The 26332-nt window shown below is 43.4% G+C and overlaps 2 protein-coding genes across 2 annotated transcripts in view; one reads left to right on the top strand and one right to left on the bottom strand.

Annotated features, from left to right (window-relative positions):
- FGFRL1 (fibroblast growth factor receptor like 1) overlaps positions 1 to 26016 on the bottom strand; it is an 89816-nt gene extending 63800 nt beyond the window's left edge. The window contains exons 1-2 of the mRNA XM_050338458.1: positions 25967 to 26016; positions 24449 to 24720 (exon numbers count right to left, since the gene is read on the bottom strand). Coding sequence (XP_050194415.1) covers positions 24449 to 24720; positions 25967 to 26016 — 322 coding nt within the window. The remainder of the gene's footprint in view (positions 1 to 24448; positions 24721 to 25966) is intronic.
- PTCD3 (pentatricopeptide repeat domain 3) overlaps positions 1 to 26332 on the top strand; it is an 822782-nt gene that overhangs the window by 448633 nt on the left and 347817 nt on the right. The window lies entirely within an intron of this gene.

The raw sequence follows: 26332 nt of genomic DNA, 5'->3' as shown, positions 1-26332 counted from the left end.
AATTTCTGTTGAGCTGCTCCTATTTCAGTTTCTATCTGAAACCACTCTGAGATGCTGCTGGGGGCTCTGTCTCCAGCTCCTGCTCTGCCCTGAAGACTGTGGCACCTCAGAGGGACTGTGATGCACCACTGCACCTTCTATCCTGGCAGAAACCCTTTTCTCAGCCTCTCACTGAGGGTCTGTCATATCACCTGCCCTTTCCCCCCGTGGATGCAACAATCTGCTGGTGTTTCCTCTGCCGCTGGCCACGGCTGGAGAGGCATGAGAGGACACGGAGGAGATAATTCCATAAGCCCTGTTCTCCCACGGTGAAAATCTTGGATCCCGAAAAACACACGCGAGGTTTCTTCCCGCAGACAGAAAGCAGATTTCAAAACCGGAGAATCAAATTCAGCCTTGGCGTATTCCCAAGCAAATGGACAACTCGGGCTAGACTGAAGCCCAAGGGGCTGCACAAGGCAGCATCCTGCTTTTTGTCAATGCACTTCTGGCCATCACACCACCGCACTTCAAATTAAAGGTCTGCAAGAGCCTCCACTTCATAAAGCTCTATCAGGTTCTCCCACGTCATACCAAACTGCAAGTGACAGAGAGAGGTAAGTGGAGAGGGAGGGAGGGGAACTAATGCACTGAGGAAATCAAATGCTGTGCACAACTGACATAAGCACTAAATATTTACCTCCTTTTAAAACCTTGAGCTATTTTCCTTTTCAGTCCTATCAAATCACCTTCCTAATCACACGCACTTGTTATTTTTCCCCAAGGACATGAACTCAGCTTGTAAAACATCTACTTGAGGAAAAGCGAAGTGTTGCTGGTGTGACATGAATTGCTGAGGAAATGCTGCTGAGGGTCTGACCCAAAGGCAAGCCTGAGCCAGGGGCTCCCACAAATGCTGCAGGCACAAGTCTGAAAATCACTCCTCTCTCTCCCTTTGCATCTTCTGATTCAGTCTCGACCTTTCTGATTACCAGAATCCACATTTCACCTAATTACTAAGACAGAAGAATCCTAAAAAAACCTGAGCTCAGCTGCTTTTGCCTGAACCACTTGAAATACAGGGACTATGTTTGCAATTTCTATTAAATTATTTTTTGAAAGGAAATTGTTTTAGCAGAACCCATGCAAATGCTGAACCTTTTGCAAGCTGTGAAGATCCACAGGAACTGAAGAACTTTTCTCCCATGACTGTTGCATTGTTTTACACAAGGAAGGATAACAGGAGGTCAAAAGCAATGCAGGAACAGGAGCCTTTGGCCAATTTTGTGTGCTGTGGACTAGTAAGTCCCACTACAATTTGCTCAGCATTATACAAAGCAATATGATTTCTTTTCGGTGTCCAAAAATCCTGCTCCACCTCCTCAACAGCACTACATAGGCCCTAGAGCAAGCAAAAATTGCTTTAAAATATTTCATCCTGTGCTCTGGCTAAAGTGTTAAACCAGGCTTCCTTCCACCACTCAAAGCACAAAAAAAAGCTCTCTGCAAAGACAATATCCAGAATTAGGTCTTTGAATTCTTTAACGTCCAGTAAAGAAAGAAGCAGAAATAAACTGTTCTGTCTCAAGAATTAAACATAGAAATTAGAAGAAAAATACTTTAAAACAGTCTTAAGTGATTTAAGCGTGACCCTGCATTTAATGACGTTCTTTGAAACCTCATTAAAGAACTGCAAAGTATTATTGTTGTAGCATTAATAGCTCCATTGTTGTAGCATAAATAACTGTGTGAAATAATTCCAGATGTAATGAGGATGGAAAGGAACAGGGTGCCTCACACTCCTTCAGAACTATATCTTCAGACGGCTCTTTCCAGCTGAAATTTCCCATTCTGTGTCCCAGCAGTGGAGGTCTGCACTGCCTTACACACTGGAGTTGCTAAAATGAAGCCTACGATGCATAATAGCACTTTTGTTTCAAACATTCCCATGGTTTCTTTTGAGATCTCTCTCCCCCTTCACAGATTCTATATTTTGCTGACTTTTCCTTATATTTAAGCGTCAGCCAGCAAGGAATTGGCAACAGTTGTGGGACAATTGCTTCTTCTCATCTCCCTCTTGCAGGGGGGGAAAAAAAAAAAAAAAAGAAAAGAGAAAAAGGAATTTAAAGAGATAGCCTGAGTGAAGCAGTGAAGCTAAAACAGTAAGCTGCACTTTTTTGGAAAGCATGAATCACAGAATCATAGAATGGCCTGGGTTGGAAGGGCATCTATCAGCCCTATTCAGCCCTCCCAGCATCTTCTGTGGGCACAGAAAAGACATGGCCAGAGAAAAATCACCCTTCTGCTCTGGATGGAGGCCACGCTGGTTAAATGTCCCTCCTCCCTCTACACATGGTGAGAGGTGATGATGCTTCATCTCCACGATGCACAAAGGACTTGGAACAGCGTGAAGGAAGAAGACAGGATGAGGACAAATAGGTTCAAACCTGGGAGCCACACCAGCACCACTGGCTTAGGGATCTCTACCCCCTTAGACTCTATGGACACGAACTTGGTTCCTTTCTAATCCTTCACACAAGGCTCCATGGGACAATTTGTCTGGCTTATTCACCTTCCTAACTTATTCTCTTCCATCTTCCCTAATGCCAATGAAAGCCCAAGAGTCCCAAGAAACAGCTTTGCCATTTTTCCAGCGTGAATACTCTGGTTGCACACAGGAATGAGAATTTAGCCTGGAGACATAAACCCAAATATACAGCTGTGCATGGTATGCTGAAAACTAACCCAGCACAGAGAGCTGCTTTTATGGGCAGGATTTGTTTTTCCAAATGGGATTTATTTAAAAGAAAATTGAATGGTTATAAAGAGCTCACTCTAACAATAACACAGAAAATGAATCCAGTGTTCACTGCCGGCTTTGCCTCGCAGTACAATCCAGACAGAGAAATCTTCTTTAGAGTGTCCTGGCAGCAAATGACCTGCCCTGCAGAGCAACCCATGGGGAAACAGCTGGCTGAAAACTGGGACTCTGCTAATGACTGAAGTAAAGTCAGGAATTTCACTGGGGGAGGGTGTTGCAATGCCAGTGTGAGGAAGTGACTATGGGAACACCCTGTTTCAATAACCCTGTTTCATATCAATAGCATGGCAAGGCTCTAAGAGACAAAGACAACTTTCCCCTCCGGGAAATAATCCACAGGCCCCATTCTCTATTACACCATCTTCATCACCAGGGCCAGGACCCCTTAAGTCCAAAGGTCTCTTAACTTCCCCTGATGCTCCAGTCAGTGGTATAAAACTTCCCCTATACAACCTTGTTTCAATTTTCATAGTATTTGGGAATTATGGGTACCACAGAAGTATGTATCAATAAACCCCTGATGGTGTTTCAGCATAAAGTATCTATAACCTTCCCTCTGAGTTCCCTAAAACAAAGCACTTGGGATCTTTAACCCTCTTCAAACTCCCTTCTCTACCTGCTTTTCCCAGTACAGCACAGTGTCCTGCTGCTTCCTTTGCCCTGTTTGTCTCCTTCAATATGTGTCCCAACAGGCCAGTACACCCAGTCAGAACAGTTTGCCTGACTATCTGAAGAATAGAGGCAAAAATGTTCAGAGAGAAGGCTTAGCCTGGACATCAAGGAGCGTTTCTTTACTGAGAGGGTGGTTGCAGACTGGGACAGGCTTCCCAGAGAGGTGATTGATGCCCCAAGCCTGCCAGTATTTCAAGAGGCATTTGAAAATGCTCTTAACATTTAACTTCTGGTCAGCTCTGAATTGGTCAGGCACTTTGACTAGATAGTCACTGTAGGTCCCTTCCAATCAAAATAGTCTATTCTATTCTAAAAATAATTAGCCATGACCATTACTGCTTCTGATACAACTTGATTCAGAACTACCAATCTACTTCAGTGACTCATTAGAGAAACCATCTGATGACTTTAATCTGGAGCACATCAAAGACCTTCCTTCTGCAATTAGGCACTGGGCTTCATTCATTCCTGCCCAGGACAGTGAGCCACACACTGTTGCACAGATGTTTTCAAGTCACAAAGTAGAGAGGGTGCGGGGACAATTTTTACAGCTCTTACTGGAAACCTATTAAGGTCATGATATTGAGAAAGAGCACAGTATGGCCTTCATATTTTAAGCTTTGGAAATATCAACCCCAGAGCTGGAAGATTATTTATACTGGAAGCTGGCTACGGGGCAGCTGCCAGAGCAGAGCTAATCAAGGGACTGACTGGTTTATTAACCCTGACATATTCCCCAGCCCAAAGTCTCCTCATAGCCTTCCATGACTGCTTCACAGACAACCCAAGAAGTTCTGACAAAACCCCAAACACAACTAAGTTTTTTAACCTGTCCCAACTAAATCCATGCAGGGAAGACACAGCTGATCATTTAGCTATCATGCAAGGGTATCATGAAACTTGGATTAGCCCTGGGAGAACCTTTCCAGACCCTCCAAGAGCTTTATCGACTTTTCCTTTCTAGAGAGACATCACCTGTTCAGTCCTCCCCACAGATGCTCTAATTTTAACCCAAATTAGCTCCCATCTCCTTGTCCCAGTGCTCCATCACTGCCTCAGACTTCACTCACCAACAGCCTGGGATAACACCTCCAAATACATTGGAGCATCCTTTTCCTTCTCCCACACTCCAAGTTCAACACTCAGCAAACTCAGCAACTCAGCAAAGCTCCATATTTTTTCCAGCAAAGCTTGAGGAAAGATGTCCTGACTAAAAGGTGAGCCTGATATTTCATGCAGCACAGAATCTACCAGACCCCACACTCCTTTAAAATTATCCAGATTTCAGCAGTAATTCCAAATGTATCTACCTTCCCTGAAGCAAAGTCGTCTTCTCCTGCATAAATTAACTGTGCTGATACCCCAAGCTTCATCTTGTCATCGAAAATGTCCTTATTTGATTCCCACATGGGTTAGTTGAAGATTAATTCACTCAAAATTGTGTAACAACTTGAAGAGATAAGACACCTGTGCAAGTCCTAAACTGCAAGACACAGTATAACCAGCTGGTCAAAAGAGGTGATGATCCTGCTGTATTTAGTGTTGCTGTGCCCCCATCTTGAGTAATTTGTGCCAGGATGTGTGGGAATAGATCAAAGCTGCACCACGGGAGGTTTAGACCGAACATTAGGAAGCAGTTTTTTTAACCACAGGCTGGTCAAACACTGAAACAGCCTTTCTGGAGCGGTGGTTGATGACCTGGGCCTGTCAGTGTTTGAGACATTTGTACAATGCCCTTTACAGCAAGCTTTAACTTGGTCATCCCTGAACTGATCAGACAGTTGGACTAAATGATCATTGTAGGTCCCTTCCAACTGAAATAATCTGTTCTAGTCTATGCTACTCTATTCTGGTACATTAAGCAATAGCGAAAATTAAATGGAGTATATGAATTATATGACACAAGCAGTTTTCTAAGACCTCTGTAGACAACTTGCAAGTCAATGTTTCTTTTACCATGATGTTGGCTCATTTTCTGAGAAATCCGGTGTTACACAGTGCTAAGGAAACCTTGTCAAATAGCTACCAGTGTTAAAAAGAGGAATTTCCCTTACTTAACCTTTTGAGGAACAAGAGGTTAACAGAAAAAGCTAAATTGTAAATCTTTCTAATTTAGAAAGTGGGACCTTTTCAGCAGCATTTTCAAGGAAATCTACTGCCAGAGTGTTCCCAGAATTAAAATGGAAAACCTGACACCTTTAACAATTTCCTGCCACTGTATAACTGTCAGCATTGCATGGATTTTATCAACCCAAACAGTTGAGTTTCAAGGTTAGGAAACCTTTGCATTCATATGTTTTGGGTTGTTTTTGTACAGTTTTCTTTCCTCTGCATCCTCAAGATGCCTGGCTGAGGAAAGGCAGCACTATGGGTTTTTTATAAGTTCTTCCTTTCCCCGTGAAACATCATGTAATAAAGATCCGAACAGGAGAGATTTGGACTGCTCCCATGATCCAAAACAGCTCAAATATGTTGCCTTTCATGTCATATGTCACTTTCACAAGGGCTAGAGAAGAAGCATCAGTGTAGCTACTATTTGCCATGCAATTAAATCCAGATGCCACAACAAAAATTAGAGCCCCTCAAGGATGAACATTGTCCTTTTAGGAGTATACAAGTGCCATAAGATCCATGTAGAAAGCAAAAACCAGTGGCACTCAGTGGTTAAATGCCAAAACCAGGATTAATATCATGGTTTCTTAACTCCTTGCCTCATGTCCAGTACTCTGTGCTACCCCTGTCTCTGGGAAAAAGTGGAAATTTGGCTCAGCTGCCTGTGCTAAACGTAATTCGAGTTAGGGAGGACTGACGTGAAGTTACATCTTGTTGGGTTGATCCTACACATGGATGCACACAACTTTTAGAAGCTTTCAACCTAGACAAACTTTTTCTTAAAATTGCAAGTTCTCTATTTCTTGGCCTCTCTCTCACATGTCAAAGTCAAATCAGCATCACCTACGTCACAATGAACACTGAGAGTCACCTGCATGGAGAAAGGTCCCAATATTTTATTTCTCCATCCTGTTTATTACAGAAAGAAAATGCTGGGTTTCTTTCTTCTCCAGAGGTGTCCTATGGTGTATTATTAGCTTACTTTAATCACTGTGAAGATACTCACATGCCTCTGTCTCAGCCAGAGATGCTCAGCACACTGAGAGCACTACATGGTATGATTTGATCACTTTTAATAACAAAAGTAGTGTAAACATCATAAACTCAGCCCAAAAAGCACCCCAAAGCACATACCTCACTGAGAGCAGAAAAGCAGATCTAAGGGAAAGGGAGCTCACACGGAAGGAAGAGACTACAGCCACCAAAAATGTTTCCACGGTGCTGTTAATTATTTTATCCTCGCCATCCCCTACAATATGCTGCCTTTAAACTTTTTATTTTTATTTCACCACAGAAAGAGCATTTGAGGCAGGAGGAGGCATTTGGTTCAGCTGTCCGCTCTCAGCCCTGCAAAACCACAGGGCACCCTCTGTATTTCCACCTCCACCGAGCCGGGGAATGACATCACCTCTGCTCGAGGGGGCTGGCGGGCCAACAAAAATAACTGTTACTGACCAAGAGCGCTGTTGCAGGGAATATTTTTGGAACCGTGCTCTGCATTCCTCTGAGTCCCCTGCTTCCTAGTCCAAACATATCATGGCCTAAAAATTCCTCACATTTTCTATGCAGTGTTTCCTTTGGGCTCGCACAATGGGGCAGTTCTTCTGCTCAGCAGCACTAGTGTTCTGGAAAGGGAAGGGGGGGAAAAAAAGGAGGCTGTCGCACTAAATAACCCTAATGGCAACCACAAGGGCCACAGTGTTATTTTTAGGTCAGAAAAATGATGCAGAAGGCAATTCAGTCACCTCAGATTTACCTTCCTTCCCTTTACTGAACAAAGGCCCAAAGAATTTGGTTATTTCTTCCATGTGGTGGTAAGTGGGACTCACCTATGTTTGTGGTGAAGACCCAGCTATTTAGTGGGTTTTTGCATGGAAGGAGGAGGCCAGGAGGATGTGGCATCTCCCTCTGACAGCACCTCTGGGACTGTGCAGAGGTAACATAGACCCAAAGCCTCCTCACCTCTATGCTCAGCTGCCCTTTACTGCAAGAGGCACAAAACAACAGAGGCAAGTTGTAGGTTGTGTCTAGGCTGTGCAGATACCATAGTTTTCCCAGAAGAAAGAGCAGGAGGCCCCCTAACATCCCACCCAAGTGATATTATACCAATCTTTTCCACTCCTGTGTGTCTGTCAGTGTATTGACATAAGGTCATTTTGGAGGCTTTCTACTAGCCAACAAAGCACTTGGGCAAAATGTGTACACCTAAAAATACTCCAGCCTAGGCTAAGCAATGGAAAAAAACTCTTAGTCCTTCCTCATATGCATTTCTACCATTTTTTTTCTCCTTCATTGGAAGAAAGCCATTTTCCTTATTATCAAGGCAGAAGTCATGGCTAATCTTGCAGGGAGAAGTTACATGTGCCTTCCAGTCCCTGTTCTGTCCCAAGCAGCACTTGCACCCAGTCTTCCTACCAATTCCTATTTGCATATAAACAGAGGCTACCAAACAACACGTGCTTCACTGGACAATACTTTGTTTCCTTTTTTAGCTGCCCAGATAAGGAAAAAAAATGCAGAGAAGAAACTAATAGGGAGTAAAAGGGGCCACTTATTCTTCCAAAGCTCAGCACAAGGTTTTTGTACCTCTGTTGCTCATTTTTGTACCTCTGTTGCTCCACCAGTCCTTGATCAGCTTCCTCTGTACAAAGTCTGGGTCTTGCTTTCTGCTGTGCCCTACTCTCCCCACTCACAGTTGGGCCTGGAAGCACGTGTTTTTTTAAAAATCCTTATATTTTTATTTAGATTTTTATTTAGACTCACTGCATGCCCAAAACAAGAACTGTTGCCGTAAAACTGTTTTCAAACACAGGAAGAGAAAAAGAAAATCCCCTCCTTGGGGTGTTATAATTGAGAGACGAGGAATGGGCAGGGGAAATCAGTATTTAGGTGGAACTAATTAGCAACGACTAAAAGCTAAATGACAATGTAACCCATAGCCCCCTTGTGGGATATTCTAAAATGGCTGTGCATGTCTGAAGCTTTTCAAGGACTTGCATTATCTGCTTGGTCTACTGCTTTCACAGCTCAGATAAATCAGTATTTTCCAGCACAGCACTGAGCTTGTTGCTGCACAGAATAATTCCCCAGCCAAACGTTCCAGAGATACAGAAGCACAAAAAATATGATCTCTTTTACTAGGCTAATAAAAATCAGAAAGTGTACTGTATACATTTTATAGACCTCAAAGGTCTATCTTCTGTAGGAAGAAAGTGGGACTCCAGGCTACTGTCAGCACCATAACAGAGAGAAAAATATTTATCAGCTGCTTTGGAAAACCCACCAGACAGAAGTCACCAGCGAAGCAAAATAACGTAACCGTAAACTTACCTGAATCTTTCCTCTCTGAGGAGCTCTTGCACGTTACGGTTTCAGCTTCCAGATTAACGCTTGTAGAGCCACGAGGGGAAAAAGGGCCAACCAGCAAGGAAAATAATTCTCCCTCTTAGAGCCTACCCCGAGCAGGCAACTCTATACGATCAGAATGCAAAGTGCAAGGGGTCCACACCGCCGTGCTGAGCCTGCTCTGCGCTGTGCGTGGGGTCACCGGCCTCTCCAGCTAAGCTGGGGGGGTTCGAGGGAGAGAAGGCGCCTGCTCTGTGCACAAGGTCCTGCTGATTCAGTAGGATGATCCAGGGAACCTATCCGTGATCCGCTGCGGAAATGCACTGGCCCTTGAGGTATTGCTGTGACACTGAGCGCTCCGAGGTATGTCAAGCACAGCCCTCATGGCTGCGTTGCTCCTTGCTGAGCTGGAGATGAGAGATCGGAAACCCAAAACTCACGGGAGCCAAACGCCCCAGGCCAAGATGATCTCCATATGTATTCAGCTTCTTCACAAAGTGTGGAGAGGCACAGTGTGAAAACATGTGAGGGAAGGAAATTAAAAGATTCATGCAGCTTTCCTCAAGGAAACCAAGGTGCTGAGCTGATGTTTTGATAAAACTGAATGACTAGGCAAGAGGTGGGAAGCTGGACCCACTGATTGTCAGAATGGGAAGTGGGAAGAAGCTGAATACTGGAATTCCAAGGGGGAGGGAGACTGTGCTTCAAGCAGAAGTTGAGGCCTGCAGAAGGGGAGCCCAGCAGAGCCAACCCAGAGGTTCAGAGGGGCAGCACTAATAGAGATTTTGGAGATCACCTCAAGGTTGGAAGGAGGACCCCTGCACCAACAAAGTGCTTCATTCAACACAGCCCCAGTGTGGTACAAAGCAGAGAGTGACTTCTTCAAAGAGCTTTCTGCAAAATCCAAGTCTGTTTGCTTGTGGGCAAAACCTCATGCCTTGTACAGGTGAAATCAGGCACTTCAGTAAACGCCCTGTGTTGTCAAAAAGTTTCTAAAGATCCCTGATCCAGTTTGAAATCAGAGGCAAGAATGATGTCATGAGCACAGAACTGAGCAAATGTGTTTTCACGTGCCTTTGCTGAAGGTATATAGAAGGCCTCTTTGGGTTGTTTGGGTCCAGAGTGTTTGGCTACATGGAAACACCTCTTCCCAGCTTCATTTCAGTGATCCAGGACTGAGCAGCTTCAGAGGGGGGGAACCAAGGGTTATGTAAATAAAGCCACCCAGAGACCATCACATTTTTTCCTTCTCTAATGACCAATGAGGTCAGAGACTGGGGCCAAGTGACCAAGAGTTTTAAGCCAAAAGATGCTTTTTACTTCACCCAGGATGAGTTAGTTTAGACTGCACAAAGAAAAATGATTCTTGCCAAGATAAGAAAGCTCTTCTTGGGCCTGAGATAAAACCCCAGGGCTTTCAGTCTCACCCACCATGGATGTGGACAGCACTGACCACTCACCCCTTCAGCCAAGCCTCAGGGACGAGATCTGCTGCAAAGGAAGACTGGTGTTTGTTGTGAATGGCTTCCACTTATGTAACTAGCGACTAATTTGGGAGTTAGTCCCAAATTCATTAGCTGATTTTCTCTGTTTCTAACAAATGAACAAACAAAATCCCTCCCTGGATTTGTGGAAGGGAAGGAGATTTCAGTAACCTTGACAGGATTGTGGGAAACAGAGAGAGGAGAAAGGACTGAGACGAAGTTCCCTGAGTGAGATGAACGTAACGAATCAGTATTCTGTCTTCACAGGAGAGGAAGGGAGTCACACAAACAGCTTAACTCAGGTTAATGAGATGAAGAACCCATTCCCACAGTCTAGTGATAAAAAACAGTGGGTGTCTCCTGCCCAGCTCTAGTCCTAGTTTCAGTGCTAAAAGATGGAACAAATTGATCTGGCTCATGACTTTGACATTTGCTCTGCTATCATCATCAGCTCCATCTGATAGGATGACACTGCTTAAGCTGTGGTAGCCAGAGGAAATCCAATGCTAAGGAAATGGACATTCATTTAATGTTTATCTAGGATCAGCTCCACCAATGAATTCCAGATGTTGGCTTTAATTGTCGCATTCTGGTATGTTTAAGCAGCAGGGGTTCGTAAGGCCGATTTGTAAATCAATCTGGCAGACTCATACTGAATCCCATCTCTGCCAGCTTTTCTAAGTCAGAAGATGCTCTTAAAATGTTAAGTACTTAACATGTCTGCAATGGAAAAGGAAGGATTTAAAAAAAAAAAAAAAAAGTTCCTCCCCTAATGTTTTTCTCCTTTTGCTCCTTCATCTCTCTGTCCTTCATTTCCTCCCTGTAGAACTGCAAGACAAACCATTCCCTTCAGATGAGTCCAATGAATTTTAGCAGTCCTAAGGCTAAGGAGGGCAGGTATCAGGATGCAGCCCTGCAACACGGGTGGGGCACCCTGCTCATCATTCACATACATTCCTTCTGACTAACTCCACTGATTTCCCACCACAGCCAATGGCAACTGCATGCATGGACTACATCCAGCAACAGTGTTCCTGATATTTGAACCTCGAGTTTTCATAAAGGGGGGAAATTGATTACTGCAACCCTGGGACTGTCTCAGTCCTCAGCTTCCGTGTTCCTATGAGTTTGTATTTAACTGTTACAGCAGTTACAGCTCATATCCAGAGGTGGTACAGAAATGGCTTCCCTTATTCTGAATCCCAAAGCATCATATAACCTCTGAGTCAGACACCAGCAAAACTTGCAATGGTTTTGTGCTCAGCATGACTTCACATATCAGCTGAATGTGTTGGACCAGTATCAGGGGATTGCTTATTGCCACAGCCAACTTATCAGTCAGGCCATGCTTACAGGAGAGAAAACTATGCTAAAACACAGCTTCAGCTCAAGTATTTTGTCCCTGCTGACTAGGGCAGACACCACAGCTCATTAAAATTGCTTTTGAAACCTGTTCTCTCTATTTCCTTTCAAAACACCTGCTTCTGAGAAAGAACCTCAGTATTCAACACATGTGAACCCTCCTTACATTTTCCCAGGAATGTGTGCTTAGTACACACATTTTTCAAGAAGTGTCAGTGGATGGTTAGGTAAGGTTTCAAAAGCTTTCAGCATCAGCAATACTCATCCCATGGACGTTCATGGGAATTGTTCAAAAGGGGTTGACTCAGCCTCGCCTGGCTGCTTTTGAAAAACTCCCCTTTATCTTCCATCTTTAATGGTCCCCGAGATAAAGTGCTGTAAGTTCAGTTTACCATCCTCCTTTAACACTACAGGTCTCTAAGTGGGGTCCACTTCTTCTCTTACTGAGAACATGAAAAGCATTTCACTCGTGGCCTGAGTCATGCCACATTTGAAGATAGGCTTGAGAAAAGCAGTGGCTAAAAATCCACCCGCTACTTTACACTCTGAGCAGAGACCAAGGTATCAAAAGAGCACTGGCTGTATCATCTCACCTTAGTAGTGGTTTAGCATTTGAGGTTGGAGAAGAAACCCCACTGCGTTACAATAGAAAATCCCCAAAAACAGGTAGGATGAAGTAAGCAGCCTTGAAAATACCTTCCAAGTTCATTGGACCATAACTAAACAACGTCCAAAAGCAATGCCCTCCCCAAAAGTTAAATCACTATCATTGCACATCCTGCAGAGTGCTGGGGTGGCACCAGGTGTCATGACACATCTGAAATAAAAAACAGGTAAGTCAGAACTCCATAAGGTAATAAACAAACTGGTTATTTCCCCACAGCAAACAGGCTCCCTGTGCTAAAGGTCAAAAAAGCTGGTACAGTGCTCCAGGGATGCAGCTGTCAGTAAGAAAAGTAATAAAATACTCTTAAAAAAAGTTGCACTGAAATAACAGGAACGACATGCAGGCAACTTGTTGACTTTTATTCCTCACGTCTGAAACTACTTCTGTGGTCCAAAGCGTATGAGTGAAGATGAACAGATTTGGCTCAAAACACATAAGAGTGCTTCCTCCAAATATCAGGCAGGAAGGATCCAGTGAAACTTTAAGGAGTTTCCCCATCAGGATATGCCAACATGGCCTTGGAAGAACAGAGAGGCTGTCACAGGATCTGCAGCATTACCTCCCTTGTTGCAGACGCTAAAGGGTGGCAAAAATGTCACTTGTGAGCAGTCAGTCCAGCATGCAGCCTGCCCTCCTGTTAAGTGTGGAGCTTTGAACACAGGGAGGGCCAAAAAATCCTAAGAAAAGCTAACACAGGTCAAACAAGCAGATAGCAATAACCACATATAAGGCATAATTTCTGTATTTAAGGTTTAACAGTTTAATTTATAGTTGAGTATGTCCATGACCCAACTTTTGCCTAGAACAAGGGTAAAATGTATCCAAATCATTCCTGGCAAAGGGATCTGAAATACAGATGAGTGCTGACAGTACTGAAGATGTTGAGTGGCCAAATTCCTTTCTGATGCAATTCCACCAATCTAGCCCTGAAAGCTGTTGCCCTTTTGTCTGTTTATCATGGCAGGGTCTCAAGGGGCCACCACAAAATTCTCCATAATTATCCAAGGACAGAGCACCCAGAGAACCACTTCATTTTTTTGAAGGTCACATAGACGTGTTTTTTACAGTGGAAGCGATTAGAGTTTCTCAGGCACCTCCCTAGAGGATCTGAAAATGATCCCAGAGGAAATAGGGTGAAGGAGTTTCTACAGGTAAAGCCAATCAGTCCACTAATGTGAGCAGGACACGGTTTGCACGTCAGGAACAAGTCTGTCAGGGTGGGAGGAGCACACCCAGCACCTTGCTCGCATTTCAAGTCAAAGACACAGACCAGCTTCTCAAAATTCAATACTATTCACTTCCCAGAAGTAACGGCTACTGCATCTTCCAAACCTCCTTGAAGGAAAGGGATTAACAAAACCACACTCAAAACAAAGCAGCTCACAAGAGACCTTGGCTGACACAACCCTCTGGATGTCCAGTTCCCACAGCTTTCTCCTGGGTTGGAGTTTCTCCTGCCAAAGCACACTCCAGGGCTACCAGGAGAAGCTGAAGTGGGCTTGCAGTTGTCAGGAGACACTGCAAACAGAGCACAAACACTGGGCTGGGCTGTGGGGAGGCGCCATCCTTCTCCTCCATGAGATTCCTGGGATTGTTAGCAGGGAATCCCAGCCCGCATCTGAAGTGGGTCCAACTCCCCCAGTTCCCTGCCAGTGACCAAGGAGGACTTGATCACCAGTTCTTCCCTCTCCTGCCAGCTGCACATTCAACAAAGGTGAGATGAAGATCCTTGTCTACTTCTGTGGAAAGGTCACCACAAGTTATTCTAGTTAAAAAAAAAAAAAAACCACAAAACCAACATGCCAACTCACTTGGCTTCTCTTTAAGAAGAGAAACATCTAATACTGGACTGAATGAAACTCAAGAAATAATTTGATGGTGATGCTTTTTCCAAATCAAAACAGTTTCGCAACAGAGGATTCAACCCCAAATATTTCAAAGTCCTTTGTTGACAACCAAGCAGAAAACGGACTCAACCCAATAGTTCAACCAACTTGTCAACATTTTTCTGGGAAACAATGAATTGGAAATAAAAAAAAAATTTAAAAAAAAAAAGGCAATAAAAGTCCTATGTATAATTTCAATTGTGTGACAAACTCAGATTTAGTGGCTTGGTTGGCATGAAGAGATTAAAAAAAATCCATACTTTGCATTTTTTGCCCCATAACCTTTGTAGTGTGTCTGTAAGAAATTTATATACACACACAGGAACAAATATATCTGTAGCAAGCTCAAAGAGAAGAAGAAAAGAAAGACATCAACTGCCTTTGTTGCACTGGATCATTGCAATGAAAAATAAAATAATTTGTTTCTCTTTAATTTACATGAAATATTTTCTGTACAGGCCTGTTAATAATTTAGGTTGTTATTAAACAACAGCATTGTCCTTACTGTTTGTCTCCCTATTGTTTTGCCACTTGCAGTAATTTAAAACAACCCAGAAGAAATCACAGGCAGATGCACTGTGCAGAGGACAGATGTGCTGACCCATTACAGCACTTTAACAGCTACACTTGCAAGGCATGTTTATGTTCTTTGCTTTTGCTTCACGTTAAAAGAGGGTTCTCTTTAAGACATTAACTTGAGAGCTGCAAAATACATCACGGGAGTAGAAAGTGAAGGGATAAACTCTGTGTTATCTGATTCCTTTTACTGCTTATTTCTCCCCTCTTTCCCTTGGCTTCAGCGCGAGGAGCAGGTTCCACGCCGCCAGCGTGACCAGAGGAAAACTGACATTTTATGGGTGGAAACAGTCCAAGGATGGTGGCTTATGCTCTTAACATCCTGACATCTCAACCTCTGAAAGCAGCAGTGGCGCTGCTTCCAGTGGCTGCAGAACACCTTAAAAAGCAGCACAAACTGACAATGAAAATAAACCACGGTTGCAGCACTGCTGGAGTCTGGCAGCCCTCAGCAAATACGGCAGCGTCTGGGTGTTAAAATACATAAATCTGTCATCATTACCAGGCTAAGGGGTCGTCATCCTATTCACAAAATAAAAGAACTGTGCATAATCAGTAGGGCAGGGAGTTCAGAACAAAGTACGCCTTTTACAAACTCTCAACTGCTGATAGATGGATGTTTGCAAGGGACTTAATGTCTTTAGCAGGGTACGTTTAAGAAGGAGTGTGGGTTTCAGAACTCCTGGGATTAGTACTTTTTTTTTCTCTCCTTTTCCAATTTTATTGCCAAAAAGTGCATAATGTAAACACTCAGGCCTTCTGACTGTGAAACTCACATTATTATAAGGAAAGAAGAATCAAAGCATTCTAGCACAATGATATTATTCATCAAGCACAACACAGAATATGTTCTTCCTCCCATCAAACAATAATAAATTGAATTTAAAAATAGGTTTATACACTAATTTTCAGCAGGTTTTGTTGGGGTTTATTTTCCTTTTTTTCATCTTTTTTCTTAATGTGGATGCCAAAGACAGCACAGGAAAGGTAGAGAACCAGACCCTACAGGAATGTAAAAATACACCTCCTCAACAACCATACATTTTAACAGGCAACATACCTACATGTGTGGATCAAGAAGCAGCATGTGAGCAAATGGTGCTGTGTACATGCACTTACACATAAAGAAGGAGTCTCCAAAATCAACATTCAAGCTACACCTTATAAACTAGTCCAACTTGGCGCTGCTCTCTCTACAATAAATACTCTTCACTGTGCCTTAATTTACAAGTGTGCCTTTTGTGTATTTCTGACTTAACTGATACCAAAGGGACCAAAATTTGGCTAAAAACTCACCATCTGTGGTATTTACTGGGCAAACTGAGGACAGCAGAGCTGCGACCATGGAATGGGGCACAGTGCTCTGGCACAGACCTTCCTGGAGACACTGCGCCCATGGAGCTCAACCCAGCTTCAGTGGTCCTCTGAGTCCAATGAGGCCATGCTAAATCCTTCATCCTCTGCCTGCAGCAAGAAGCAGAGGGATGGAGCACAACTTCCAAGGAAAAACTGTCAGGAATGGGGGAGGACAGCAGTAGCTGTAGGAAAGTTAACAGAAAGATCCTGCTGCTTGGAGAAGACAGTCATCTTGGATGGTTGGCAAGATGGTAGATATCTCAAAACTGCTGATGCCCAAGTGTGCAGCTCGCTTGATGGCTTCTCATTACTTGGGGTGCTAGTAATTAAAAGACTTAACTACTATTCTGTAGTCACAGCAGACCCTGGACTGGGAATCTAGATCACCTTCTGCAAGCCTGCCTTCCACACACATACATATCACCTGCCTGGACCAGGGACTGTCTTGGCTTTACTCACAAATGCAGCCATTTCTAAACATTGTAGATACATAGATGTGGGCCAATTGTTGGCTGTGCACATCAGCATTGCACTGTCAACAGGAAAATTCTGCCCATTGGCTGTAATAGACAGCTCTGATTAATGAAGTCAGAGGCAAAAGGCATTTTTAGCCTCAGACAAACTGACGAGAAAAACCCGACATGTACACCACAAACTCGTTGGGATCAGAGGCTAATTCTATTAATATCGTTTAACAGAAGGAAGCCATAAATTGCTCAGATCAAACACAGTTTTAATGTCAGCCTGCCCGGTATTGTGTATTGCTCCCATTCCCAAACAATATTCGTGCAGCAAACGGAGCTGCAGCTCGCTATTTGCATGGGTGTAGCAGCCACTACACACTCCAAAGCATCTGCAAAGGATTGTGGGCTAAATGCATCCATATGTCCTGCATGCCTCGAATTTACACTGGCTGCAGCTCCGGTTTGCCGCAGTCTGCCACAGGATGGAGTACGGGGGGAAATTATATATCCATACATATATGTATGAATTTCATGCTTACACCCATGGAAAAAAATCTTTTCAATTCCTTTAAATTGTGAACAGGTGTTGTCACCTTCTTAACTTGGCTTCTACGTTACAGCTTCACGAAGGGAAAACAGAGATCTACTCGAAACAGTGAGGCTTTTGTTAGCCAGAACATGATGTATTGATAAGCATATTGTAAAGTTTGTTATAAAATCAAATGAAACTAATAAAACCTAACAAAGATCTTGTAAAAACTGTGGACATTATACAGCATTAGCACTGAGTTACATTACAGATCTGGACTTGGAAGAAACAAGACTGCTGCCCGGTTGTGATCTTTTCCAGGTTTTTACACCCATTCACCAAGACCATCAGTCAAACCACTCAGTGTTACATTTTTGATCAGTCATTTTTAGGATAGTTATAGCTAATACTGGCACTCACATCATCACCTTTTTATGGAGAAATCTTTCCAAGAACAAAATTGTTATGGGCTGTTGTGACATCAGTCTACTGTAGCACTCATCAAAATGATGAAAACTGCTGAAATTGTTTCTCTGCAGCAATCCAGCAATAGCGACCTTTTCATTTTGGCGTATTTCTTTTTCCTCCTTTCCTCTCCCAGGACAGTGGACATTTTACAGAACTCAACAGGCTGTATATATGGGGACAAGGAGTTTGTTGGACTCAGAGTGGGATCCCCTAAATAAGGAGGAAATTAGGCATCCCTGAAACTCAGGGGGTAGGAATACCTGGTTGCATTTAGATTTCTTTTAACATGCTTGTGCTGTCCCTGAGCAACATCAAGCTTGGTCAGGGTGTGTGTCTTTATGCCTACGCTAATAAACACTCAGAAGAAAGAGCCCTTGCTTGGGTGAGGGCATCATTAGTCAACCATGAGTCACTCCCAGTGGAAAAGGAGCTTCATTTCCAAGTGAAGAGTTTTTAGCTATGAGTTTGCACCAAGACATGAAAATACATTTTACGTACCAAGCATTTCACTGACTCTTCTGTTCAGTGGGATCAGTTCATGCCCAGTGCCAGTCTCTTCTCACAGACTGACACACAGGACCCCCTCCATTTGGCAACACCACTAAGATAGGTCTTGTTATGAACCAAAACCATTTCTGCACCTCCACAGAGGGTGGCCCAGCGGCACCACACCACAAGCTGACAAGGAGTCCTTGTGCAAGGATTGCCCTGGATAGACCTTGGGTAGGCTCCCCTTTTCTGCTCAGCTCCCAAAGGCCCAAACCAATCTGAGCTTTAATTAGCAACATAACCATCACTAAGCACCAGTGACTATGGCCAGATCCTCATCTGGTGTTAATCACACTGCGTGTGCACAGGAGGCCACCAACGTAGATCCAGCTGCTGGATTGGGGCCTTAACAAATTAAACACAAGAAATTTGTTACTGTTTATTGTCACGAGGAACTCTTCATTTCCATATAACAACTGACTAATCATCATTAGTCATGATTATGTGTCCTCTGATTGTGTTAATGGTCCCACACTGGATGGACCGCCCTTTGCACTTCGTGTTGAAGTAAATGCATTTAAGACATTCTGCTAACTCCATACCCTGACCAGCACAAGCTCCACCACCTTGTTCTCAAATGCAAAAACTGCACCTTTTAATCCTTTTTTTTAAAGTGTTGACTCATTTCAGTTTTTGCTTAGCATTAGCAGACCCTTGGTGCACACATTGCTGACTCAACATTGATTCACATGTTCTTGCTGAGCACATCTCTCTCTGGTCCCCAGAGTTTATTAAGAGGCCAAAACGCAAACATAAATGAATTTGTCATGCTTTTCCAAGATGGCTGGTGGCACCTGACTGGGCTAGAAATGTTTTCTCAGCTTTTGCACTGTAAATGAGTTCTGAGACACGGATTGATGACTTCATTGGAGAAGTGTAATGCAAACCATATTTTACTGTACTTGAATTTTTTTCACACAGTATTTTCTACTACTATGAGCAGAAAAAAAGGACATTAGAATAAATATCCATTCAGACATGGCCATGATTTTTTTTTCAGGATACTTATGCTGACTGTTTAAAAAAAAAGGTTATTTTAATGCAAATTTTTCACACATGCCTATTATCAAAGAGAGCTGTCTTAGGACAAGCTGTAAAAAAGCATAAAATAGCAGCTGGCTCAGCAGGAAAAAGCTACTTTAAAGATAAATCATCTGATGTCAGGGCAGATTCGCAAAGCAATCTATTGCAACAGACAGACAGCAGACATTAAATAGCAAATTAGTTTGAGATGTCGTTCAAATTCTGAACAGCCCATCAGAGGTTTAGGACAACAAGATGTTCTTTTCCTCCTGCTCTCTGCATCAAGACTTTACTACTCTACCCAAATGGAGGGTCACTCAGAGGGCCAGGCACCAGAGGGACATATTATGAACTGAATAGATGACGGATTCTTCACCAAAATCTTCCTCCAAAAACACAAGAAGAAGAGAATAAACAACTGCAGCAGTTGGAGACATAGGGCAAGAAAAAGAAATACTGAAGAGGCTGTTGCACCCAAGTGAGATGTGTCCTTGGCAGTTTACAAACATCAAGTGAAGCAAGAAGGCTGCAGAGCAGAGACAATCCCAAACCCTGCTCTTGTTGCTGCCTTTTTTTTTCTTTCTGTGCTACAGAAGGTAATAGGAGTCATGGATGCAGATGTGAAAACAGAGACAGTTTGATCTTTCATCACTTGGTTGAGCAACTGATGCAAGATGAAGTATTTACCAGCAGCACCTGTAGCAATAGCCCTGCATGTTGTAATGCTGGCACACCTTGCAGGATTTGGCCCATAACACTCCTGTAAGTGAAAAGTCCTCTATGTTGTGCATTACTGAAAGAGGTCATTATGCTACAGCATAAATATTTACCTATAGTCCTTCCTACAGCTGTTCACCAACAATTTTTCCCTTCAGAGAATGTCCAGACTTCTGGAACTAGGGATACTGTTTATTACTGCAGAAGGAGACGGTCATGGAGGTTCTCCAGCACTTCCCTGTTAGAATACTTTGTTTTCTGAGTTATTTATAAGTCAGGAAAATCTCACCCATTTGGGCTAAGATTTCCCAGGGAAGGCCTGACGGCTGGAGTGTGTGATGGCTCCATGTGTGCAACCTCACAGTTTCTCCAAGCTGGCCGCAGCTCGATAGAGGCTTCAGTTACACCACCACCTGCTATTTTTTTTCCTGCAGAACATGCCTCCATTCAGCACACAAGGTGGACTGTTTTCAAATAAGCAGCAGCTATTCAACACTGTTTCTTCCTCCTTGGCCTTAGGTTTCCTTTTAGAATACACTGGTAAGGAATTTTTTAATTCTGCAATAAAGAAACCGCAGGTTTCAACCAAGCATAAACAAAATGATGTTACTTTTCACACCTGTAGGATATAAATCAGCTCTTCTGAATTGATCCAGCCACAGAAAAACCTCTTAAAAATTAGATAGTCATGGGAATCGTTGTACATATAATTTTTTTGGAAGGTACAGAACATTTGTTTTGATGAGCTACACATAATTCTCCAAAATAAGGAACCATTGTACTTAATAACTGCAATGTGATTTAATACTGATTAAAGTTACTCTTCCAGCATTTGTAAGTCTGTCTGCAGTGTAATTGGCATCCCAAATCTTGTGGTGAGCCACAAAAACTATTAAGGATAGCTAAGAGAGGAAATTGTAGTTTTGCCTTATACTGGTAATCTGCTTTTACTGGCTTACATTTCATGCAGGGGTGTTTTAGAGCAGGATTCCTTGGATCTTTGGGATCCAGGCCCTGCAGCCTGAGAAGACGGGGAAATAAGCAGGGTAGAAACCAATTGCTACCATCTGGTTGGCAAAATCTACGTCTGAGAAGGAAGATCAAAAACATAAAATAAGAGAAGACTCCCTTCCAACAGAGCAGTAGGAAGATGCTAAATTAGGAAGAAGAGGCTTTAGTAAGTGTTATGAAGGAGGAATAGTCTTTTATGGTGAGATTTAAGAGGTTTAGACACAACTCAGAGCCACAGCTCATATTTTATGTGGTCTTGGCCTAATCACCTGGTCTCTCTTTGTCCTAGTTACCATCTGTAAAATCACTGTAATCCACCTCATCTGCACTTGCAGACTGAGAAGTTCTCCAGCCAGGCAATGCGTAGGCACATCTACCAGACGTGTAGAGGCAGACCTAAGTCTGCTCTGCTCGTGCACTCAGCTGGCTGGTTGCAAGCAAGAACTGTCCTGAAAGCCTCAAAGCAACATCCAAACAGGCTTATACCCAAATTATCACATCTCGCAGAGTCCGACCATAGAACTCACCTCGTGTCTGCCCGCCCTCAACAACGTTGGTGGATTCACTGCCCTTTTTACTCTTTTGCAAAATGTCATGGATTTTTGTTGGTTTTCTGTACCATGATGGAATACAGAGATCAATAAGAGTTAAGATTAGTAAGAGTCACACAGCACTGAATGCTGGCAGAGAGGCTGTATATAGCACGGAGGTGACAATTTCTTACTTGCCAGTGGTGTGGCAGAGCTCAGTTAAAAGCACACAGCATAACTCCAAAACCTTTCAAAAAGCTACTGTATATTTTCTAGATATTATTGATCAAATTTCCAGAATGTTTTCATTTCAATATGAATTTTATTCTTTCAAGTCCCAATTTTTAATGAATCATTTAGAATAATGCTATTCTAAATTTAATGTCTTAACCACCTTGCCCATGTCTCACACCTGTGTGGTTTTACATGTTTGGTGTTAGCAGTAAAGCTGGAATAACAGGGTTTTTTCTCCTTTGAAGGAGTGGGCGAATAGAGAGGCCATATGGTTCAAAAAGCCACTCTGCCTAATGAAGTTTGTGCTTTCTAAAGCACAAACAAAAAAGCTCCATCAATTTGATCTTCATTGTCAAAACTGACACGCAGTTGGTCTTAAAACACTGCCTCCTTCTCAAAAATCAACAAGAGATTGATTTTCTCTCAACCAAGAGCATTTTCGCCAAGATGAACACGAGCATCTGGTCAGTGCATTAAATGTCTGGGTCCTTTGAAAGAATAAGTCAGTGATACCTCCTTGTGTTTACTTGCAGAGCTTGACAAGAAAGACACAAGGGGAACATTTGTTTTCAGGGGAAACTCTTCTAGTGAAAAGCAATTGGTTTGAAATACCACATGAACACAACAGTACCACTGGAGATGAGGGATGTAAGTAATCCATCAAAAATGGTCTGAGCAAGAAGAATGCACAATGGTACACTGTGAGACAAGGAAGGAAGGTGCAGAAGAGTCTAGGAGGTACTGGTTTTTACAAAAAGATGCATGGAGATGAACGGTACCTCAGCCCATATGTCTGCCACACAGTTAGATTAAAGTTATCCTTTTCTTGGCACTTGGTGATCAATATTTGTTTGCATAGGGCTCAATCTCACACCCACAGAAGCCAGTGGGAGTTTGCCATTTCCTTCCATAGCTGCCCAAGGAGGCTCTAAATAACTGGTGTTTGTGCCCAGGGTTTTTCAGTGCCAAATATAAAGAACACTATTGTTCTTAACACAATTAAATTCAATAATCCAATTTCCCTGAGTGACTGAATTGGAGTTTTTGTCTCGATCTTTCCTGAATTCTAGTCCAACTCTTACCCTGTGCCTCCTGGCTTTTCCCTTTCATTTGCTTCGGTTGTGCTACCAGGAATAAGGCAGAGCCTTCTTTGACTCACAGATGCCTTGATGCCTCTTTGCCTTGGAATAATGGGATCTGGCTTGACCCCTGAGCTTCACAGAAGATACAGCATGACACAGAAGATCAAAGACTTTGGCAACCTCCACATACTGCAAAAGCACAAGCTGGACAGGCTCCTTTAGCATTCCTTTCTCCCCACCAAACAGTCTGGAAAGTACGTCCAAAAGGAGTGTATATAGACATGACTCTGTATGACTATTTCCACTTCACCATTTTTGTTCATTGCAGCGTAAAGAAATGGGTGAATGTGCCTAAGAAAGAGATGAACAAGGAAAACCAAATCCCCAAACTATGTAAACAATAAGATGACTTTTGCAGCTCTGTCCCACTGATGCTGCAGGGGTCATATCACCAGAGGGTTTCCCTCACCTAAGCATCTCATTCCAGATAAGATATTTACATTCTGGTTTCTATCCTATACTGGCTGTGCAGCAAAGTGCATTCTCCAAGAATCACCCCGCTATCGGGTGATAATCCTTCACCAAGCAGCACCAAGTGTTTGCTACATGCTCTGAGTCCACAGCAGCCCTACTACTGCAGAGGTGAAGAAGAAGAAATAGAACAAAACCAGGCCAAGTGCCAATCAGTAGGCAGCTGGAAACTGCCCCAAACTCTGTCCTCATTTCTACTGTCTCAGAGAAACAGAACTTTGTAGACAATATACTTGGGGTGCTGATCAGGCAATTTGTTCCCTAAGCATCCTCTAACATGCTGATTTTCACCTGGCTCTTTCCTTTCTCACAGACAAGGATCAATGAACATATTTCTGTGGCAGCTGCAGCAGAGGAATCTCTGGTTACCCTGAAAAGAGTCTTTGGGAGTCTTCAGGAATGCTCAGCCCAGCAAGTGACCCCAAAATCTCACTGGTGGGCCAAGCAAGCCCTTTGTAGATGGTCAAAAGCATTGCCAGTGAACCCATGGTCACCGAGACAGTACTTGAAGCTTTTTAATCCTGCCTCCCTCAAGAGGATTTCTCAGGAGCTGAGCATCCCTGGGTTACATGCCAGCTCTGAGCTTTGTTTCAACCCAAATATTATTATTCCTGAAGACACCATGCTTTGCAAAAGCTCAGCACATGGATCTCCCCGCTGTGCATTTTTAAACGGGTGCCTCAACATTTGTTTTGAGAACTATCCTGTTCCAACAGCAAACATAAAGATCAGTGTGACCTCTCCTTATCGCACAGCCTTTCCTGTGTGGAATTCATTGTGATCTGGACCCTAGCGACTATTACATCATTTCTGCTTATTTGTAACCTTTGGCACTGCACAATCTTATCTGCCTGCAGCCGGCTGCAGCAGAAGATGTGCAGCAGCACAGCCAGCTCTGGCAATCCTCAAACACTGGAAAGGGCCAGTTGAGAGCGGAGGTCAGTAAATGATTAGCAAAGCAAATCTGCAATGACTGACAGCTACGCAGACATCAGGTCTCTCCCCTACCCCACAGCAGGTGAGGCGTGGCTCTCCTCCAGCCCTACTCACCAATGACGATGAGGGTGTAGTTCACGTTGGTGCTGCCGAAGCCGTTGGTGGCTTTGCAGATGTAGGTTCCCGCATCTTCGCTTTCCACCTCCTTGATTTTCAGCCCTTGCTGAAGGATCCGGAACCTTGTCCAGCCGCTGTGGATAGTCCGTCCATCCTTCATCCACATGGTGAGGGGTGGGGGGTCGCCTTCCACCGGGCACAGGAGCTTGATGGTCCTCCCCAGCCTCACGGACTGGCGGTGAATCACTTTATCGGCAATCCTGGGGGGCCTAACAAAGCACAAAGAGAGGAAGAGCTGTCATGACTTTTGCCAATGATACAGAACTGATTCAAAGCCCAGTCATCAGTCAGGCCACTGACTGCTATACAGAGATACAGTAAGAGGTGCTAACCAAAAATCACTTACAACCAAGGCTAAAAATGCAGGCAATTACAGAGGGATACAACAACAGGGATACTGGTTTGTGCAAGACCTGAAGCTGTAGCCTTGCCATCAGCAGCAGCTCAGGCTAACCCACCAATGAAGCCTGGTTCTGAGGCTCTTTTGCTTTTCCAAAATTTCCAGCATTTTCCTATCACAAGGAGTCCACTACACAAACTGTTCCACTGTACTTGGTAAAGAAATTGTAGTTGTTTCAAACTTAACACCTATCCTGAAGGCAAAATTAGTAACAGGACTGGTGCTTAAAACAAAACACTGCCCCCTCCCCAAATGTTATAATCCTTTCATGTTGTATGTACAGTAATTCCCTTTAATAGTCACCAGATGGGCTCTATCTGAGACTCATAAGCCTGCAGTTGTTGGACACAGAGCATTCACTGGGTAGTGCTTCACTCAAAGATCCAGTTTAGCCTGACATGTTAACACTGCTTATAGGCCAAAAGAGGATATTTTTATAAATGGCCTTTGCAACCCTGCTGGTTTGACCCGCCTGGCAAATATTTGCTCTTTGTAAAAGGTGATAATTTCATGCAAAGCAGAGTGTCCCTGGAATGCCACAGAGTTGAACACACTGTTTGCCACATGATAACAGGATGCACTTGGACAGGCCAACACTCAGAAAAGAGAAGTGATAAAGATTCCAACAGTGGGAATGGTCCCATAGCTGAATTCCAATCAGAATTTCTTCCTAAGGCTCTGAAAAGTTGAAACAGAGTCTTTCTCCTGCATCTGCCTTTTCTGCCTTTTTATTAATTGCACAAGTTCCCCACACAGACTGCAATAGCAATGCTCTTCCCAGAATAGTCTATTAATGGGTGTGATAATAATTGCCCTGTTCTTGCATAAGGACAAAATGTTTTGCTAAGGATTGCTGATGCTGAGTTGCACCCAAAACCCACAAGATGTTTGTGGGATTTGGAACTGTTCCCTCATATTTTACTCCTGCTCCTAGTGTTTTGCAGGATTGGACCCACAGGGGATAAGCTACAGCGCTCATATTTGCACTTCCTCATGACTAATTCCCACTATTCCAAAGTCTGCCTGATTTTTCCCCAGCATGACTAAGGCAGTACATACAGTCCAGCTCATGAATGACTACAGAGCTGCTGTCGCAGTTACTCATGTTGAATCGCACCCACAAATTTTACAGCTTTGCTGGTGAGCAGAGATGCTGCTCAAGCTGAGAAAAGAGTTGTGAACTAGGTTGAAACTCATTAATGAGTTTAACTAAGAGTCTGGTTAAATCAATGGGTCTTACAAACATACAGATTCTGATGAACTTCTGATGACTCAAAGCAGGGATCTTGAGAGCACCTTTCCTGAAAAATTCAGTCCCTAGAAAAGGTAACACCCACCCCTGCACACCTTCTGCACTCCCTGTGGGACAGCATCTGAGCCAATGGTGTCTTCCCAGACTCCAAGGGAACTGGCAAAACAAC

The sequence above is a fragment of the Myiozetetes cayanensis genome, unplaced genomic scaffold (assembly GCF_022539395.1).
Source record: "Myiozetetes cayanensis isolate MyiCay16 unplaced genomic scaffold, myiCay2020 scf7, whole genome shotgun sequence".
In the NCBI taxonomy this organism is placed as follows: Eukaryota; Metazoa; Chordata; class Aves; order Passeriformes; family Tyrannidae; genus Myiozetetes; species Myiozetetes cayanensis.
This window is presented reverse-complemented; position numbering and strand designations above follow the sequence as displayed.